Below are 20,730 nucleotides of genomic sequence, written 5' to 3'. Positions count from 1 at the left end.
CCAGTTTGGGTTCTGACTGCTCGTGCTACCACAGTGTGTATCCTTCCAAATTTTTGAAGTCCGCTGTACCTCCAGCAAAAGATCTTATTTTTAGGCAAACATTAATTTAAAAAAACCTTAAAATTGGTCTTTTTATCTTCCAGGAAGGTGCAGTAGACAAATCTGTTTACGAAGCTAAGGGGTCCTCGGATTTTGTAAGTTAAAATTTTGTCAAGTACAGATTAAGTTACTAATGATGATTTTGGTTGTGGCAACGGTGGTGGTAACAGCCAGGTAATATTGTTCAAAAGTCGAAGAAGATCACCTGATTAATGCTGGTAATAATAACAATTATATATTTGTAGCAAAATTAATAGTAGCAGCAGCAGCAGCCTATCTGATTCTTACAGTGAAGTTAAAATGAGAAAATAATTAGTAATTATGCCAATATACTTCATGCAAATTTACATTATTAGCTATATTTTCCCCAAAAAAGAACACAGAAAGCAGAGGTGGGAAGAGGTAATCTTGCCAAGCTGAACCAGTTATTTTATCTTGTTATATACCTACTGGACAAATGTAAACAGGTTCAGTAATATGGACTGCTTCACTCCATTTACTACCCAGTTATGGAATTCTCACTTTGCTGTGTTTAAATGAGTTCCATAGCTTTCTCTCATTAAAGATTAGGCCTTACTATTTGTTCATCCTCATCCTGTCGACCCTTACATGAAATTAAGGGTTATAACACAACAGATTGACGTTATATAAGGTAGGCTACTTTTAAGCTTAGTGGGGAAGTCCATTCGATTAGGCCGATCTTTTATATAGACAATACCTGAGCAAGGTCCATGACGACAAACTTATTGAGGTCAAGATGAAATATGGAATGCACGCAGAGGTTAAAAACGTAGCTTCAAAGATATATACGTGACAAAGCAACACTAAGCCTCAACAATATAGAACGAGATGAAATAAATGGAAATGACAAGGCAGGAGTAAAATGGAACAGCCAAATTCTTACTAGCAACTTAAATGATCATAGAAAATCGAAAATACAGTAGTAGTACTCAGGAGTGAAATATTAAGAATCGTTTTCACTGTTCTGTAGAGATGATGAATTGATCCTAGGTCATCCGTTGGTAGAGCTGGTAAAAGCCATAAAAACTCTTACAGAAACAGCAGCGAATGCGACTAAATATTGACAAGGGTAAAGGCAGTATATTAATATTCCGTGATTGGAACAGTAGAGACGAAATGGAAAACATGCAGTACAATGAGGGCATAAAAATAGTAAAACAGATAAGATATCCATGTGTGACAGTCAGTAGCACGAAAATGTAATGCGGAGAAAAACTGCAATGGGTCTAAATCGAGGTTAAAACAGGTGGTAAACATGGCTAACTCAGTCATAAGTAAAAGTTGCATCAGGATGATGTTAGGGAAACTAACGGAAAGAATTAGCAAGGCCAGCATCCATATACGCCAAGTAAGAAATGAAACTGCAAAAAGAAATGAATTGCAAAAAAATCGATAATCAAGCTTGCAGGGCATTGTTAAAAGCACTAAGGTACACTGCCACTCAAGGGGTAAAAATATGCTATTCTGCTTGAAGCATACCCTCAAGAGCGGCGGCAATAAGCTTCTATATGAAATAACCTAAGACTATCATGAAAATAAGCAAACACCTTGTTGCGAAAAAGTAACTGAAAACCTGCTTTTTCCCCTATAATTTAAGGAATAGTAGACATGGATACGTGCAGCCATATCAAGAAAATAAAGAACCGGTAGCCAACATATTACTATTCACAGATTTATTTAAAGAGTAAATTTAAAATAGGAAAGAATTTATCAATAACATATGGTACCACAGAGAAAATGTACTTAAAAGAGCACACCCAAAGGCAAAGATAGAACGTGCAAGGGAGCCGTTTCAAAGGCACTTAACGCTACAACTATTACTACTACTGTTACTTAGCGCCAACTTGTAATTGTCATTTAGGATACGCTATTTTAAGTGTTAATTGGACAGTTAAATGGTAATACCTGAGCTGGAGGGCGCATTTACACCATTTTTAAGGACTTTTGGTAATTTGAGAGGTAATATTGCAGTGGTGACGTAATTAATTGAACGTTTAGTTGGATATAACCAAAATTGCCGAATTTCGCTTTAGGCCTAAGCAATCCTAACCCACTTAAGTTGGATAGTTTTTAGGTTATAACCTAACGGTGGGGCAGCGACTAGGCCTATGCTAAAGCTAGTAGGCAGTGCTACAGTAAAATCGTAGTAGAACACGGAAAAATATTGTCGATATACATATCGTTCCCGTAGGCCTAGCCGGGTAGCTCATGGTAGGTTTACTTTTGTTTTAACCCTTTAAAACTAGGCTAGGCTAGGCTAGGCCTAAAGTCAGTAGGCCTTTAATCGTATTGCCAACAGTAGTCCAGCGAAAATATAAGCATATTTTTTCTGATAGTTTTTCGGGTGTTGCAGACGAATTTTGTGTTTATTTTTGTCAATTTGTGCGAACTTTTCTCACTCCCTCCTGAAGGTTGTCTAGTAGGCCTAGGCTAGTTATAATAGGCAAATGGGAAACCAGTGAAGCACTGGTAGAAACTTAGGTAGAAACTTGATAGGATAGCTCTAAGCCGGCTGCCGCGGTGAGCTAGACTATAACTGGCGTTTGACTTTTTCTACAGTTTTTGGTTGCTAATTATGAATTTACCTTTCATTTTTGGCGTTCGAGTCTAATTAACCTGTAATTAACCCCCGAAGTCCATCCAACAAGGGGGTTTCCATGCCGGCTTAGACCTACCCCACGTTAGGTAATACGCGATCTTCAGGTCAAGACAGAGCACAAAATATTACTTTAAATTCCTCTGTTTAACGGACAGTTTATATCTCGTCCGAATTACCTTGCAAGTGTAATAACTTGTTAACATATGGGTAAGTCCATCCAACAAGGGGCCAGTACTAAACACGGCGAAAGGACATTCCATTTGGCCCGACAACAAATCCAGATGCACCGCCAGTATCAGAACCCTAAAAGTGTAGAAAAAACCAGTTGAAAAGGTAAAAACAGACACAGAGCTAATATTTAGAATTACCGAAACTTCGAAGTTATGTACTTTTGGGGAGGGAGAACACAAACTTAGGCTATTTATTCACTGGGTTTCATCCAAATATCACATAGATACCACATAGGCCTATTACTGAGTCCTTGACCCTAATCTGACCTTGGTCAGGCCACCATGAGTCAGCTTATTGCATAGTGTAGGCCTTAGGTATGCATATCATATCTGATCATGGATTTTTCCCAAACTAACCTGTCATAGGGTTGTATAGTCATTAGAAAAATGTTTTCCTTAAATAGGGTACTTTGAATATGTTTCTGTTATCTTTGTTGGTATTGCCAAAAGGAATGGATGGCCTCCTTTACTCACCAAACATAACTTAACCCTAAAACTGTGGCTCCTGACTGTGGTCCTTCATTTTTTTTAGAACAAAGACAACTGTATTTGTAATATGCTAACCAGACATTTGTAATGGAAGTGAATGTTAAGTTCCTCCAAATAACATCATAAATTATGAAAAAAACACTTGCTCTTAACTGTTACAAACCTTCGTCTTGTACATGGATATACCTTTGGCAAAAGCTGGTCCAGCTATTGAAGCATGGTATCAAGGTAGTTAACTAGTAGGGGAATGAAGGCGTTGGTAACCCACCCACTCACTTGACTATCAGCATCACCTTTTTTTTTTTCAGCCACACTGCTGTTTGGGCATCTAAACTTGTGCTGATCTCCAACGTGGTTTAATATGTTGAAGCAAATTCTTTTTCTTGAGTGTGATTATATTTAAAAATGGCACCTAATTCCTCTCCTTGAAGGAAGTATGATCAAAAACAGGTTTTTGGGGCATGGCATTGTGGAGACTGTCATGTCAACCCTCATTTGGTGTCTTCGCTGTGAAGTCACTTCACTGGTATCTCAAGTGACTGGTTACCTGTGTCTGATCCCTGATATGCTTAGAAGCGTGCCCTTCAACTGGAAAGTGAAGGACGATCGTTCATGGTGGTTGGATGATGGGAAGCTCTTGATGGTAATGCTGTTAAATTCCTTCCTCTGGAGATGCTTCTGTTTTCATAAATATCATAGGCTATACACAAGACAGTTACCCACTGCTAGTTCACTACCTGTACCATGTTACTTTGTTTTAATGAGCAGACCAGATTTTGCCAAAGGTACCTGTATATTGAAAGGAAAGACTTCAGGTTTGTGTATCTAGGAAAAATGCAATTTCTGCTGAATTTGTGATTTTTGGCTTTTAAAATAACGTATATTCCATTTTGTGTCACCGTACAAGAATATAAATATTTCTAGTTATATTTCTGATCAGGATAACATTTGTTGGATGTTGTACATATAACCAAATTCATACGGTATATTGATTTCTTTTTCAGTACTTCCTGTTAATAAGAATTGAAGAATTGATGTACATATTGTGAAAATCCCAGAATGGTGCTGACAGCTCTCCCTCAAGATACAGTAAGACTTATCAAAAGTACACAAGTGATCACTACTCCTTCATCCATAGTGAAGGAGTTGGTAGAGAATTCCCTTGATGCCTCAGCAACAACAGTATCTGTTAAGTTGGTATGTATAAAATTTGCAGTTATACTTTTCAGCACAGGTGCCTTGCTTAATGTTACAGTTCAAAGTGGGTATGTGTATGAGTACTCATAAGAAGTGTGATCCATAATAGAATAGAAATCTTCCTCAAGTAGGATGAGAACCCACAAGTCCGCAGTAAGGGAAGTGTATGAAATTTGTTGTTGGGTTGGAATGATTAATTCACATTATTATAGATATCGATTTTTAAACTATGGTAAGTGTGTCTCTGACTTGACGTGACATTTGCAAGGGAACCTCAATAAGGGTGTCGAATTGCAGAGTAATTCAAATAGACTTTAGTGCTGCTTTCGATTTAGTAAATCACAAGTCACTTATAAACTTCAGAATCTTGGAGTGGGTGGATAAGTTTTAGGATTACTTCAAGATTTCCTTACAGGTAGTCAGCAGCGATTTGCTCTGGACGGGATCTTTAATGAACTGAGACCTATTGTATCTGGAGTTTCACAGAGCAGTGTTCTTGGTCCACTTTTATTTTTACTGTATACAAGTGATATGGATGTTGGCCTGGAAAACAAGATTATTCAGTATGCTGATGATGCAACACTTGTGGGTTTAGTAAAATCTCCACATATGGGAAATGAAGCTGCCCTCAGCCTCAGTTGGGACATGGACCGGATCAGGGAATGGTGTAGTCGGTGGTGTATGAGGCTGAACTCCAGTAAAACAAAAACACTATTGATTAGCAGATCTCTTACAGATTTCCTACGCCATCCTCCCCTTGAGGTAGATGGGTCTTTGCTGAATGAGTCTGAAGATTTAACTATGCTAGGTGTAACTTTTGACTCACGACCTAACTTTTGAGAAACATCTAATGGAAGTTTCAGCAAATGCCACATGAAAGTTGGTTATTGTTCATAAGGCCTCATGTCTTTATAACGGTGATAAAATCAGTGCAACCTGTTTTAGGTCATTTGTACTTCTTTTACTGGAATACTGTTCTCCAGTGTGGATGTCTGCTTCTGCCAGAGATTTATCTCTTTTGGATAGGGTGGTTCATGGTGGTAGGTTTCTGTTTCCTAATAGTAGCAGTTATGACTTGGACCATCAACAGATGGTCTGTTATGCATCCCTTTGAAAGTATGATTTTTCTCACCTGCAAACTTTGCCAACTGTAGATTCCACCTTACGGCTTCTCGTACCTGTTATTGTTGAAGGGAATGTATTCTTGAAGTAATATCTCTCAGAAAGGCGTAATAGAGACGAGATCTGTAATTGAATTACTGTAATGATTAAAGTTAATTATAATTCAGTACACAGTTACAGTTATGCAAACGAAATCACTCTTGTTAAAATAGTTCATCTCAGTCTATTTGGGGAGCACGAAAGCAAGGGGATACGTACTCTCCGTGGTGGATGTTAACTCGAATCTGTTCTCCTCAGCTACTCTCCTGCCTCTCGAACCCCTGGATTTCTTGTTATCAGCAGTCTCCACCTCCTTCCAGTCCTATTGGAAGGATTTATCTGCAAGGCCTCCCCTCAAACAGTTGATTGGGAAGGACTTTAGTGGGTGTGGTTCAAATCTCTCCCTAGAGGACTTGATTGGAAACGATCTTAGGAGGGGGTGTGAAAGACCCCTCTCTAGAATGTTTGATTGGAGGGTGTTGAAGTACATCACTTTATCCAGCCCCCAATTTCCTGGAATTTCCATGAAAAAGCCTCCTATTGAAGGTGGGGTTATAGAGCTGGCTGGCGTTTGCTTTTTGGCGGTGCTAACTCATGGCTTGAGTAAGCTAGATTGTGAGGCCATAGTTTCCAAATTTTACGATCAGTTTTATGGCCCTGGGTGCGATATACTCGCTCACTGTTTTGAGTTCGTGGAAGAAGTTTTTACTTCGGTCAGCACATCTTAGTTCTCAGCAACAACAACAACAACCTAGGTGTTATCATTGTTCTCTCTGCCTCTCCTTTATTCTCTCTCTCTCTCTCTCTCTCTCTCTCTCTCTCTCTCTCTCTCTCTCTCATTTCCCCAACAGGTCTCTTGTTTGTCACTTTTACATAAGTTGTATGTCAACAGAGATCTTTCACATTCATAGTTGATCCCTCATCCCCTTTATCTTCCGAGAGCAACCAGAATCGCTAAACAGCAGCACCACCAATATGCAGTAAATGTGCCTTGCTGTCAAACTTCTCAGTTCCAGAGGTCCTTTATTCCTCACACCGTTGGACTGTGGAACACCCTCCCAGTGGGTGTTGTGCAATTAGAACTTGAGAAGTTCAATCGAAAATTCAGTGCATTACCACCCTAATACTATTCTTATTGCATTTTAATACATTTTTATCTATTTATTAATTTATTTTTTCTTTTTTAATAAGTGGGATCTCCTCCTTCTGTATTTCCCTTTACTTCCTGTAACTTCTTCCAAATGAACACCATATTCTTGGGTTCTTCGTTGGGCAAGTCGGTAGAGTTGTCACCTAGCACTCGCTAGGCTCGGGTTCGAGTCTCCGGCCAGCTAATGAAGAATTGAGGAATTTATTTCTGGTGATAGAAGTTCATTTCTCGCTATAATGTGGTTCAGATTCCACAATAAGCTGTAGGTCCCGTTGCTAAGTAACCAGTTGGTTCTTAGCCACATAAAATAAGTCTATTCCTTCGGGCCAGCCCTAGGAGAGCTGTTAATCAGCTCAGTGGTCTGGTTAAACTAAGATATACTTAACTTGAGGAAGCTTGAATTTCAAGTCAGTGGCCCCTGTGGGCTCGTTCCATATGAATAGATTTCATCTTTTGAATAATAATAATAAAAAAATAACTTACCTGAGTATCCTATAAAGGAAGGCCACTTTATGTAACTTGCTTGTATGTGTGATGATATAGTCCAAGATTTCTGTGATTCTGACCTTGGCAGTAAGTCCTGCAGATATATCATATAAATGGTTGCTTACTTGTCTATCCTTGTGACTGATGTATACAGCAATCCTTGGATTGCTCTGTTTGGCAACTGTTTCTTTACATCTTCAGGCACACTTTGGAAGTCTGTTCTTTCTTGCAATTCGTGATCAATGTAATCTTCCTCTTGCAAAAGAGAAGTCTTTGTCTTCATTTGCGGTTAGATCTCATTTTATCTTCCCTACTTCTTCTGCTGTCTTGGTTTGTAAACTTAACCATCCTCTAATCTCAACCTCTCAGAATTCTGTGTATTTAAAACAAATCCCTTGGCCAACCTTTATGAATTACGAAAATGTGATTGGTGGTCTTGTTGGAAATACTTGATAGGTAATGTATGTACAGTAGGTTGAGCACCTCTAAATATGTCTGCTGACTTCAGAAACTTAAGGGACTTGTAATTTTGTATATGTTTATTCATGCCTAAATATTCAGTATTTTAATTAGCCAAATTTCTAAATAGAGTAAAACAAACATTTACAAGAGATTACGCTTTTTATTACTGTAGTTAAAAAGGCTTATAAATGAATGCAAATTATATGAACCTGCATTTTTTTAATCAAGTACAATACATCATCTTTGTATCATATTTAAGTAGAATTACAGTTTATAGCAAAATTTTAGGACAAGTGAAGAGAGAATAGTAGACCTAGAGAAAGATTATTTGTTTCTCAGAAATACAAATCATCGTCTTTTATGTTGGAGTATTCCTCAGTACAAGCTGGGAACTGTTGATGAAACTTGGTCAGCAGGTGGTTTATTGGAGGTAGGCATGTGAATTGGGAGTAAACTCTCTCCCCCTGCCATAAGCCAGTAGTTCTGTAGCCATGGTTGAGTTAAGATATCTTTTTGCACTCTCGATAGACCAACTTGGATTTGAACAAGAAAGTGAATAATGAAAACTTTGTGGACAAAGCTCTTCAGTCACACCAACTTGGTTTTTCAGGTAGATATTGATTGAAAGTAGATTGAGACCACATGGCTCATGTGGAGGAGTTGAATATTAAAGCAAGGTTAAGTTTGAGAAGTTAGACAGTTTGGCGAGAAGAAACCAAAGAGAACAGCTGGAATTTCCCTGTGGAGTGGTAATGCCATCAGTGCACCTCCCTCGGTGCACTTTAGGCATTACTCAAGATTCTTTTCAGTGTCCTTTCGGCCCCTAACTGTAACTGATTCCTTTTACTGTACCTCCATTCATATTCTTTCTTCCGTGGCACTTTCCACCCTCCTCTAACAGTTGTTTCATAGTGTAACTGCGAGGTTTTCCTCCTGTTACGCCTTTTAAACCTTTTTACTCTCAATTTCTCTTTCAGCGCTGAATGACCTCATAGGTCCCAGCGCTAAGCCATTGGCCTAAATTTTATATTCCATTCCTCAGTGGGAATGTAAAGGAAAAATGTAAGGTAGCATGAAGATGAAGAGACTCTTCAAAGCATCCTTAGCACCATCTTATGGTGTGACTTGCATTGTAGGTGAAACTCCTCCTAGGTTTTCAAGATAATGTTTTGTATGTTACCAGTCTTTTCAAGTTTTCCCCACTTGATAATTTTCTCTTTTATTGGGGTTGCATGTACTTCATGTCTATTTCTCACATATCAGTGACCAGATATTAAAAGATATTTCTGATGATAGAATATTTATTTTGGTTGGTTTTTTCCCTAGAGAGCCTGTGTGCATTATACAGAGGATGTTGTATGTGTTAAGGATTTTTAGTGACTTATTCCATGAATCTACAGTTTTCATAGTTTTATGTCATTACAGTCCTAATATTTGGAAATGGATGACAATTTTACGTCATCAGAATTTCTGAGAAAATTTTAATGTACTCATTCACAATGTATGTGTATTCATGTGACAGGAATTATTACATTATGCAATATCGAATTACAATAAAAGCAAAATATTGTTGATTGCTGGGAAGGATGAAAGTTGTTTTATGCATTTCAATTTTGTATTCTGTCTATGTACTATATGGATACATGGACACATATACTTTGCATATATTTTAGAATACTCTTACCAACAAGGAACGAGATGTAAGACAGTGAGAATTGTTCTTATTCATTTCACAATTCCATGAATTTCTTCAGTTCACTTTGGTAAACAGTTTCCTGTAACTTTCAATTGTATTTTGTCTGTTCAAGAAACTAAAGATTGTCAGGAACAAGTAAGAATTTTTGTTCTTTATCATACAGAATTTATGTTAGTTTAGTATTGTGGTAATTCTTAATAGATAGCATTGTTTGTGTGGAAAAACCTTTAAGTTTTAATCTTTGATATTCTTTTCTCTGCAATTGACACATGCTTGACCATTGCAAATAAATAATAAAAACTTGGGCTTTCATGGAACAGATACTGTGCAATACTGTATCTGAAGATGTTTTAATATTTTTCATAATTTTCAGGAAAAGTTTGGTTTTCTTCGATTAGAAGTCAGGGACAATGGAAGTGGCATAAATGAAAATGATGTTGAATGCCTTGCCAAACCACATTATACATCAAAGATTTCTTCATTTGCTGACCTTTGTAAGTTTTAGTTTTAGTGTGTAATCCATTAATTGTTATAAGATTGAGAAACATTGTTATGAAAGGTAATTGGTCACACTAAGACCCAAAACCAACAAATGAGTGAGCTCATAATTATTGAAAACTTGTAATTCACAGTAGAGTCTGACAGTTCATGCAGTTGAGCAGGTGTAAAATTAGTTTTTTATAAGACAAGTCTCACATTGCAAAGAGTACTTATTATTTGGAATGAATCTTACATACTGTTAAAGTTAGCTTTATCTTCGCACCATTTGGTGCGCTCAACGTTTAAAAAATCAAGATATGCTTGGCTAGCCTGCTTGGACTGTCTCTGTAGTCTTTTGTTTCCCACCAGATGGTGCTGGAATGTTTGCATTGTTGTTGTATTTCTTCATGCTGACCTATTATAAAGACAGTCAGATCAGCATTAGTAATATTTTGATGATTTCTGGCTAATTTTCTCCTTTACAGTATCGTGTTTGTTTCTGTTTTTGCTTTATGTCATCTACAACAAGCAGAGATGAAAGCATTAGGCTGTATAGGAAAGACTTTGTGAAAACCGAATGTTTAGATTTCGCAAGACGACCATGTAGCTTATGTTAGACTAGCTGCTAAGGCACAAGTGTGGTTCTCTTGATATGTATTTTGAGTGATCTGATGAGAGGATGTAAATTTTGTGTAGTATCAGATGTTCAAGGCAGACATTTATGTATACAATTAGTTAGGGCACACCAGAAGCCTACTCAGTCTTCTCCTTTTGTCTTCCAGTGTTGCTTCTCCTCCTCCATTAACCTACCTGATAGCCTAGGTTAGTTCCTCTCTCTCTCATTCTGCTCCACCTTCTTTTGCTCTCTGTGTTGCTCAGGAGAAAAACAATAACTGACAAATTTTTTTTTAGTTAGGATTTCGATCGAAAATATTAGGGCCAAGATTGCCCACCCCCCAAGTTTTCAATCTTTTTCAGTTTCCCCCACGAGAGAGGTGTTGGAGCTTTGGCATCTGTCTGTAGCCCACCCTCTGGACTACCCTGCTTCAGTTGGTTGTCTCCTCTAACAGGGAACCAAGACTGTCTTGGGACCAAGGTTTTGTGCCCTTCAACACCTCTCTCTCAACCATTTTTTGGTTTGGGTTCAGCACCGAGTCGCCGAACAGCTCCCACCAAGTTCAGAGTTTGTCTCTCTCGTTCGTTGGCTCCAATGTTGCCAACTGTGACAACCTGACTTCTGCTAAACGTAACAGTTTTTTCCTCTTGAGATGGCAACACTGGCCTGGCTGGCTCTTGTTCAATCCCTTTTGGAGAGCATTGTGATGTAGGCGGACGGTTGAGTTTGGAATTCAGGCATATTACGTTTGCCTCAGTCGTTCTGAGCCGTGTGTCAGTTCTGCTGTTTTCTTTTGTGCCCCCCCAATCATCCCCAAGCAGATGATAACCCCCCCTTACTCAGTTTTCCTCTCTATTGTCGTGTACTCGTCACCTTGCGACATTTATTCCTCTTCGTATAGCAGCTCTTCCTTTTCCACCGCTTACTTCTTTAGAGTGAGTTAGCCAGGTGATACCTCAGCTTTCGCTTCTCAAGTATTCGCCTCGGACATATTCACGGTTACGCGGCTCCGACTGTCAAAGGGTTATGTGGTGATGTCATGTAAAATCCTCTTCCTTCCCACCTCCGGTACTTACTACCAGCATCCCGTGACATCTTTGCTAACGTTACCCCTCAAGTTTAACTGAATCTGGTTAAACTTGAGGGGTTTCACAGAGGCCTTGCTTCAACCGTGATTTAGCTGATTCTTCTTTAGTATTTAAGCAATGCATTGTTCGCATTGTTTCGTTTTCGCTTTCTTTTGCCGAAGCTGAATCCGGTAACTGGTGTTCTTTAGTTTACTTATACCTTGGCTCCTGTTAAAACAAATAAGTTAACACTGATTTTGGTAGGGTGTGTTATCATGAATCTAGAGCCTTTGGGAGATTGATAAAGAGTCAAAGAGAAACAGAAACTATTTAGTGTATGCTGGCTCATGGATGCCACTGCATCTTTTTCCAGTTTTGAAGCTGCTTAGAGCTGGGTTAGGTCTTACATACGTTATACATTTCTCACCATCTGGTGGGAAACAGATGACTACGGAGACAGTCCGAGTGGGTTAGCCAAGTGTATTTAGATTTTTTTTTTTAAATGCCGATCGCACCAAACAGTGTGAAGATAAAGCTAACTTTAACAGTAGGTAAATATCCAAATAATTAATTTTATCATGAAAATTATCATTATTTTACCCTTTGCTGTTATAGTCATATACTATATTAACAGTTTTGGGATGTTTTGTCTTCAGTGCTAGAAATGAAATTAACTAGATCACTGAATCAAGTTATTAGCATATAAGGAGGGAAAGGAGCAAAGGGAACACATGGGAAGGCTGAAAGACTTGAAGCATGAGACTGAAAGGGTACTGCAAAGAATATGTACAAGTAATTGGGTCAAGATTATCATTTTCTTATATATGGTGACATCTCTTGAGGAAAGGATCAGTAGAGTGAGATTGGGTTTCTAGGCAGACCCTGTCTATGGCCACAAGATCACCATTAGCTGTAGGTTAGTGTTGATATAGTTATGGGTAATCATTCACTGGCATCACAAAAGATACTTTCCTCCCTCCATCACTTTCAATTAAGTTGGAAGGCAGCAGCTTTAAAAATTAGTTTGAGACAACTGAGTAATTCCTAGCTTCTCATAGGGCTTGCACAAAGGGTTTCTTTATGTAAAAGAGAGGTGAAGATTGAAGCATTGCAGTTAAAGCTGAACACCTAAGAACGATGTCTTGTTAAAGAGAAGCACATGAAACTATTGCTTTAGATTTCAAATACTTTTTTGTTTTATATTACAGCTTCTTTGAGTTCCTATGGATTTCGTGGAGAAGCCTTGTCATCCCTGTGTGCAGTTGCTGACATTACTGTGACCACAAAGAGGAAGGAGGATGGAGTAGGTCATTCATACACCTTCAACCACAAGGGTGAAGTGACCTCTAAAAGACCGGCACCTACCCCGAATGGCAAGTATACAGTGGTTTTGTTTTTCAAGAATTACAGTCATAACCTTTGACTTAATATTTCCTAATTTATCTATTCATTTTCCTCCAAAAATGTTAGGTTATAAAGCATATGCACTGAAATAGATTATATTTGTAACTCTAACTTTAATTTTTTTACATCTTTCCATAAGTAACGTCTCAACTTGGCAAAATTCTTTGCTTATCAGCTACCAAGCTTTGGTTAGGAGCTACAGTACATGGTAATTAATTTCTGTTGTAAGATTTCTAGAAAATATTTAGGAGCAGGTTACAATAGAGGGCATTTATTACTCGTGAAAGACCAGACCCTTCAAGTGTCTGTCAAGTTGATGTGCTACTGTGGTATTATTTATTGGTGTTTTTATATTTTTTGGTTGCAGATGATTTTAGTTTCAGTTGTTTTTCCACAGGAACTAGTGTTGTAGTTACAAACCTGTTCAAGAATGTTCCTGTCCGATATCAGTACTACACCAATACCAAGCATTGTAAAGATGAGCTCAAAAAAGTGGAGAATACTTTACTTGGTTTAGCAGTAGCTTCTCCAAGTTTACATGTTTCTCTCTCTCATGACAGGTAAGGCAAGTTAAATTATCTCCATAGAATGGGCCCCCTTAGCAGGGTATTGTCATCAGTGCACCTCACATGGTGCATTGTAGGCATTACTTAATGTTCCATGCAGCGTCCCTTTGTCCCATAGCCGCAACTCCTTTCATTCCATATACTGTACCTCCTTTCATATTTTATTTCTTCCATCCTACTTTCCACCCTCTCATAACAATTGTTCATAGTGCAACAGTGAGGTTTTTCCTCAATTTCCCAAATTGCTCAATTTCCCTTTCAACTCTAATGACCTCGAAGGTCCCAGCATTTACCCTTTGGCCTAAATTTTATATTCCTTCCTTTCATAGAATAGGATTATAGGTTAGCAAAGGGGTGTTACTCTCTGTTGCTTTGCAGAACTTACATTCAATTTTGATCACTTGGCTTTTGGAAAAACTATTTTCATTGCATGATCTGATCCATTTTGTACATGATTTACGGAATGCTGTCAAGTCTAGTAGCTTGCCTGAGCTTGTATTACTTGTTACTGCTTGATGTTCATAACAAAAATATCTCTTTGTATCATTTTATTATCTGCAATGATTATGCAATGATGAGGCAGCAGAGCTTTGAAGAGGTGTTTTGAAATCCAGTACCTATATATTGTACACTGATGTTTGTTCATCAAATGGAATTCTTATGTATCAGCAACTGACTGGCAGATTCACTTACAAGAATCACTGATTGTCATTGCAGTCCATGTATTGTGGGTTAAAAAAGATATTGCTTTGGTACCCCATAGCCCATATCTTCCCAAGTTCTCCTTAATTATCAGTCAGACATGGACACGTTCAGACTTGGTTGTTTAAAGACTAAGGAATGACATAGGGATTTCTAGAATGGTTCCCTTTGATTCAATAGCAGAACCTAATAGTGGTGTTGAAAAGTATCATGACCTGGTTAAAAGCCCTCTGTCTTTTACTAAGGGGATGCAACATATAGCTATTGAGAGAACTGAATAAGTTTTATGATTTTGGTAGGAATGGTAATGTATTAGCAGTTTTTTTATTGTTATTTACTTCACGTACTCTTTTATTTGCAATGCATCACTTCCTTAGGAATTTCCTGTCCCTCATCCTGTCTCCCTGTTGGTTTGTGTTAACTTTCCACCTAATATTTTAATACTTGTACAGTAATTTCTAGACTCCCATTTTCATGCATACCTACACACTTGCCACATTGGGTCTAAACTAGTCATAACATTAGGGTTAGGTGGATTTACAAATCAGTCACAGCAATTATGTGTTCTGGGATAGGCTGCATACCCAATTCTATTGCCGTTATTTCCCTTAGTGACATCAAGACAGTCATATGGAACTTACCCCCTTAATTGTCCTCCCATCTTGGTAGAAATTCTAATGATTTGAAAGCCTGTATGTAGTATGTATCTTTTACCATCAGTTCAAAATTTTTCAAGGATTTTTCTTAACCAAACCCTTGCTTTTCTGAGTTAACTCCCTTCTCTCTGATTGATGTTCATACAAGAGTGATGGGTGTAAGTCTCCAGCTGATGGGTAGTCTTTACTTTTCTCAAGATCATAAACACGTGTGTCATTAGTAAATGCTGAATGGTCTGTCCATTCAGTTACCAAGTAATAAGGCTAAAAAGCAAAGGGTCTTATTCACAAATCAGAAATTATTTTTAAACATCTGTATTTTGAGACCTCCATTTTAGGATATGAATTTGGCATTTGTTTTTTATTTTTTACTTAAAGTATTCTTCATGGATTTTGTCAACATACTGTAATATAAATGTTGTTGGTCATAATTGTGTAAATTGTTTTTATCATTTTTTATTTGCCATTTTAAGCCTTGTTATTTAACGTTTAAAGCTCTTAAATACCAGGTAAGATGTAGCAGTTCCAAAAACTGTACAACACAGTAGTTTGTTTGGTTGATATTCAACATTTCTCTTTTGAACAGAGCCACCATTTTCCAGAAGAATAGTGCAGCTAATATTCAAGGTGTCTTCTTGAATCTTTTCCCAGAAATATACAAGGGTTTTTCATCAAAAAGCAAGGTTAATGGTGATGTAAGTAAAGTACAATAATTTCTTATTTGTAATGTTAAGATGGTTAGTACAATTCTTTTGGTTTTCACGCAAAGATACATTCCAGAAAGGTTGCATACCACAGAAATTTTGTAACTTTAAATACATTTCAGAAATTTCTGTTTATGGCAAAATTGTTAATTCATAATTAATTTTTCCATTAACAATGTGAATAATGGGGAAGTGTTTCTTTGACTTAAAATTTTATTGTTTTAAAACAATATAAATGATAAAAATAGAGATAAAGAACATAACATATAAAGGAAGAAATACAGTAAAACCAAGTGCATATACTGTATCTTGGGCTTTTTAGAGAGAGAGTCAATACTGTATGAGTTGACTTTTATACAAAAAGTCAATACGGAAAGAGTTTAATGTTTATACCAAAACACTCACAAATGAAAAACATAAGACTACTGATAAGTTATTAGAGAAACATTTTCAGAGAAAGCAGACATGTGACAAGTACTTAGGGCCTCTACTATTCTGTGCATTAGAAACATGCCCTCATGAGGGAAATGGTGGAGATTTTGAAACAAGGAGTTGGATGAGTGATGTAATATCAAGAAGTTGAAAAAAAATCATTTAGATCTCGGTGACTGAGGTGGCTTGGAAATGTGTGGAAGTAACAGGACAGAGAATTGTCAGAAGGCATAGGAAATCTTGAAGGCAATAGATGAAGACATAGACCTGATAGGAGTTCAGTCAGAAAGAGCACAGAACAGAGAAGAATGAAGAGAATTTATTTCATGTGTAACCTCCAGAAGGGAGAAGCTGAGGTTGAAGTGATGATGATGATTAGTGAAATTTCTGGGGGACATTTGTCACACAAATGTTGACACTACACAATTAATGAGTATGTTTGAACAAATTAGTTTCATAGAGGAAACATGTGATACTTGTCTCATAGAACATCAGCATCCACATTCTGTTTATGTGCCATGATGGTGCTTTACCCAGCACAAGATGCCTGTTAATCCCTTTATGTAAAAACTGGTTATGGTATAGATTTCAGTTGTCTGTTTTGTATATTTTTTATTTGTTTATTTTCATGTTTCTTTTTACTTCACCTTTTGCGAAGTTGATTTTTTTTTCACCCCTGCTGTTATGGATGATTGCAGTTGATGAAAGGGGAGTAAGAAAAAAGGGCAGTTTCTGCATATCTATAATAGAAAGATAGATATCCGATAAATAGAAATATCTTATTATTAGTGAAGCAAAGATTTACGTTGCATACATAAAGCATGTGCTACTCTGTAAAGTGGGAAACTAGACACTTAGAAAGTGGAGGATATTTTGATAAGGAGTGATTCTAGAATGCAAATATTCATGGCCAAAATGTTTAGAGCACTTTTTTGCATCTCTGCAACGAAAAATTGTCCTATAAGTCTCAGATTTCAAGTTCTAATTATATATTGAATACATACTGTATATTCCTTTTGAAATCTGTAATAACCAGATGGGTTGCAAAATTCCCCATACTAATGATGCTGATTTGCATATTTTTAATTTCAGGTGACCCTTGATGTTTTTTTGCCTCAGAAAAAATTCTGTGGCATCGCTGACTATGGTCGTTCATCAACTGATCGATTTTTCACTTTGGTGAACAGGCGACCAGTGACCCACAAATCAATTGAAAAGGTATGATATATTTCAGCATAAGTTTCCAGGTTAGCTTAGTGATGCCAAAGATATGAAACTTGATTGCATTTCCTAATCTCTTAAGTTTCTTGATATCCTACCATATTCACATACCAGTTCTGTCTGTGCCATTTGCACCTCACATTTAGTCCTTGCTTAGTGGTGATTGATTTTGAGCATTTATTATAAGTTGTCTCTTGTGGTAGAATATCTGATTTTATCGGGCCTTCCCTGGCAAGATGCAGTCTTTTTAATAAATTATTCAGATTTTTTGTGGATGACCATTTTGTCGTAATTTCAGCAATAGCGTTTTGGATTACTGTATATGATTTTACATCACTGGTCTGAAATGGTTAATGTAGCTTGTGAAGGTAGATTTTTGTATTTATGCAAAGGCTGGTGGGCAGGTACTTCTTTCTCTGCATCTTTTCCCTCTCTGCATCTTTTCCCACTTCTATGTGGGGTTGATGTTTCTGACAGCTTTCCTCCACCTGGTTTGGTCAAACACATTGTCCTCTAACAATTGTTTGTCTCTTAGGTCTTCTTTAACTACATCCACCCACCCTCGCCTCAGTCTTCCTCTTGCTCTCCCACCAGGCACCTCCATCTACATCACTCTCTTCCTACATATGTCTCATCCCTTCTCATCACATGGCCATACCGCTGCTGTCTTCTTTCCTGGGCTTTCTTTGGTAGTTCTATGACTTAAGTAGCTCCTCTTACTCTTTCATTTTTTATCCTGTCCATTTTTGTGGGACAGGTACTGTTATGTACTTATTCAGACCATATCGGAAGAGAAAGGGATAAAACATAGTAATGACAAAAAATCGAGGTCTAACATTTATTGTTGTAAGGAAAATTATATAAAATTTTTACATTAATGTTCCCCTTAAAAAGGGAACATATAAACAGTTAGTTCATATTTGGATTTTCTTATAATTATTTTGCAGAGATAAGTTTAGCTTGTTAAATGGGTAAGAATGTGAGGTTCTTCCAAGAAACTGGGTGGGAATTCAAAGGAAGTACAGCTTCCTCAAACAGACAATTCAGGAACGAATAATGCCAGAGGGGCAAATGTATAATATTCACAATGAATTCACTACTTTGAATTTCAAGAGACTTTACATAAAGAAAATATTTTAATAATACTCTATACAGTGTGCTGAGCACCTTATTAGTGGGTAATGCTTACTATGTGCCCATTTCAAGGAGACTGACATAGAAAGTGTAGAGAGAAATGTAGAAAATCAAAACATTTGTTGCACACTGTTGACAGTACTAAAGGGTCCAATTAGTGTCTTGGGTGTCTTCCCACCTCCCTATCCAACACTTTAATTTTACCTTGCCTCAATATTCACTCATTAATTTAAAAATCAATGCTTTGCTTTAGTCCATTAAATATGTAGAAATAAGATGCAGCGGACTTGTTAAACTGTTATTGTCATGATAATAAGATGTGCCAGGAATGCACAAAGTAAGCAGGAGCCCCATTTTTGGAAGTCTAGTGTAGAATCATTTGGGTATGAAGGTCATTGGTAGTTATTAAAATGCCTTTGTACTTGTGTATTTTTGTTATTTGAAGGATTATGTAAACTTTTTGTACAATAACAGCATTGCTGAAAAATGTTATGAAAGCTTCTTTTTTATTAACTACTTGCAGATAACTAAGGCTTACTTCAACTTGGGTTATGAGACATGTCATGGCCGTTACCCCATTGGCTTCGTTTCTCTTACCGTGCCTGCAGAATCCATTGATGTTAATTTAGAGCCTAATAAGACTAAAGTTCTTCTGAAAGATGAGGTGAGCTTGAAATGGATATACTGTATAATATATCTTGAAGGAGGTTGTGGAATTTTTATCCTCATTATACAAATTGCATTTTTTATTTATATGTTTGCTTCTACATAACCTGCTGACAGAACATGATTGTATATTGGTAGATATTCTCATCCATTTCTGTATGTCATATTTTTTTAGAGTTTAAAATTTCCACAGTAAAGTGATAACAGATTTGACTTTGATGTGTTTGATGCCTTGAAGTTTGAATTGATGAAGAGTCTTGTAGTACTAGAGTCATAGTGTTCTTATGGGGTAACATTAACAAATTAAACCCCATGTTATCCAAATGCTTTAAGACAAAGTGGTGTTGGATGACTGTGGGCAAACTAGTAAAGTATTTGAAAAAACAAAATATACACAACTTTTCATGTCACGCATGTTCATCTTAACAAATTTTTATCTTTATTCCTTATAAATCTCTGATTTTCATTTTAGTGGTATAATATAGCCAAAATGAAAAACATAGAAGTTTCTTAGGTTCTCCATGAAAATTCATAATTACCATATGATGTCAGGCTAACTTTAATATAGTCTGCCAAATTGACATCATATTTAATCTTCTTTAAACTTGAAATAGTACGTATAAGAAGGGGAACAAGAAGCAGGTTTGTATTTTGTGCACAGTTTTTCAAAATTATCAGTACTTTGGAAGTTATTAGACTTTGAAATTTGACTCAGTCATAGGAAAATAGGAAGAATTTAAAAAATTTATTACAGTGGTTGATTATGTTTTTTAATTGTGCAGTACAGTATTGTAAAAATGTAGTATTATTCTCTTATTTGTACAACATTATAAATTTTAATGAGAGAGAGATAGATAGACAGAAATTAGGTTTTATGGTTGAAGTAACACTAAATTTACAGTATTTCTTATCCATGCAAAGTAAAAAGATAAAGAATGCATCATTACATTGATGTAATCTACAACAGCTTTGGTTTTCTTGATATTTCTATATTTGTCAGTTTCCAGCATATCTGCTTTGTGAATGGTATAAACTAGTGACTTTTTTTTATAAGATCATATTTCTTTTTGAAAAATTAGATATTCATAAAGTAGTTAAGAGTTTGAGTCAAATGACAAAGCATATTGGGATGGAGTAGGCAACATATATTATAAGTTTTCTGGTGTGAGACCAGCATTTTACATATGTACGTAGATTATAGAACAATTTTCTTGTTTTTTTTTTGACATATAAACATATTTGTTTTTTATATTGATCAGATAACTTGTTCCAGGAGATGTCTGAAATCATTCATAATAACAGAATAACTTTTCAGTTTCCATGGTGACTTGTGCAGCTGATATTTTCTCTAAAGGGATTGTATATTTTTTTGTGATTTTTTGTAAGGCTTCGGCTTTTTTTTTTATTGAGGTATAAAATATCAGTGATTCTGATTCATAAAATATTGTAAAATTAGAAATTTTGGGGAGTGAAGACATTTTTGCCTGAAAAT

The 20,730-nt window shown here is 36.7% G+C and overlaps 1 protein-coding gene across 5 annotated transcripts in view; it reads left to right on the top strand.

The window, feature by feature from the left end:
- The first annotated feature begins 1,879 nt into the window (after positions 1-1,879).
- Positions 1,880-20,730, top strand: part of LOC136834968 (PMS1 protein homolog 1-like) — a 52,464-nt gene continuing 33,613 nt past the window's right edge. For 2 of the 5 annotated variants that reach the window (XR_010851943.1, XM_067097917.1), the window contains exons 1-8: positions 1,880-2,079; positions 4,443-4,635; positions 9,964-10,084; positions 12,962-13,126; positions 13,555-13,717; positions 15,668-15,776; positions 17,310-17,435; positions 19,096-19,236. Coding sequence is in view for 4 of the 5 variants with exons in the window: in XM_067097917.1 (XP_066954018.1) it covers positions 4,498-4,635; positions 9,964-10,084; positions 12,962-13,126; positions 13,555-13,717; positions 15,668-15,776; positions 17,310-17,435; positions 19,096-19,236 (963 nt within the window). In the remaining variant the exon portion in view is untranslated. Of the gene's footprint in view, positions 2,080-2,110; positions 2,332-4,442; positions 4,636-9,963; positions 10,085-12,961; positions 13,127-13,554; positions 13,718-15,667; positions 15,777-17,309; positions 17,436-19,095; positions 19,237-20,730 lie in introns of those variants that run through there. The other 3 variants (XM_067097918.1, XM_067097919.1, XM_067097920.1) reach the window with 3 other exon arrangements.

Source organism: Macrobrachium rosenbergii, chromosome 54 (assembly GCF_040412425.1).
Source record: "Macrobrachium rosenbergii isolate ZJJX-2024 chromosome 54, ASM4041242v1, whole genome shotgun sequence".
NCBI classification, from domain to species: Eukaryota; Metazoa; Arthropoda; class Malacostraca; order Decapoda; family Palaemonidae; genus Macrobrachium; species Macrobrachium rosenbergii.
Note: the sequence above shows the minus strand (reverse complement) of the source record. Positions and strands in the feature narration are given on the sequence as shown.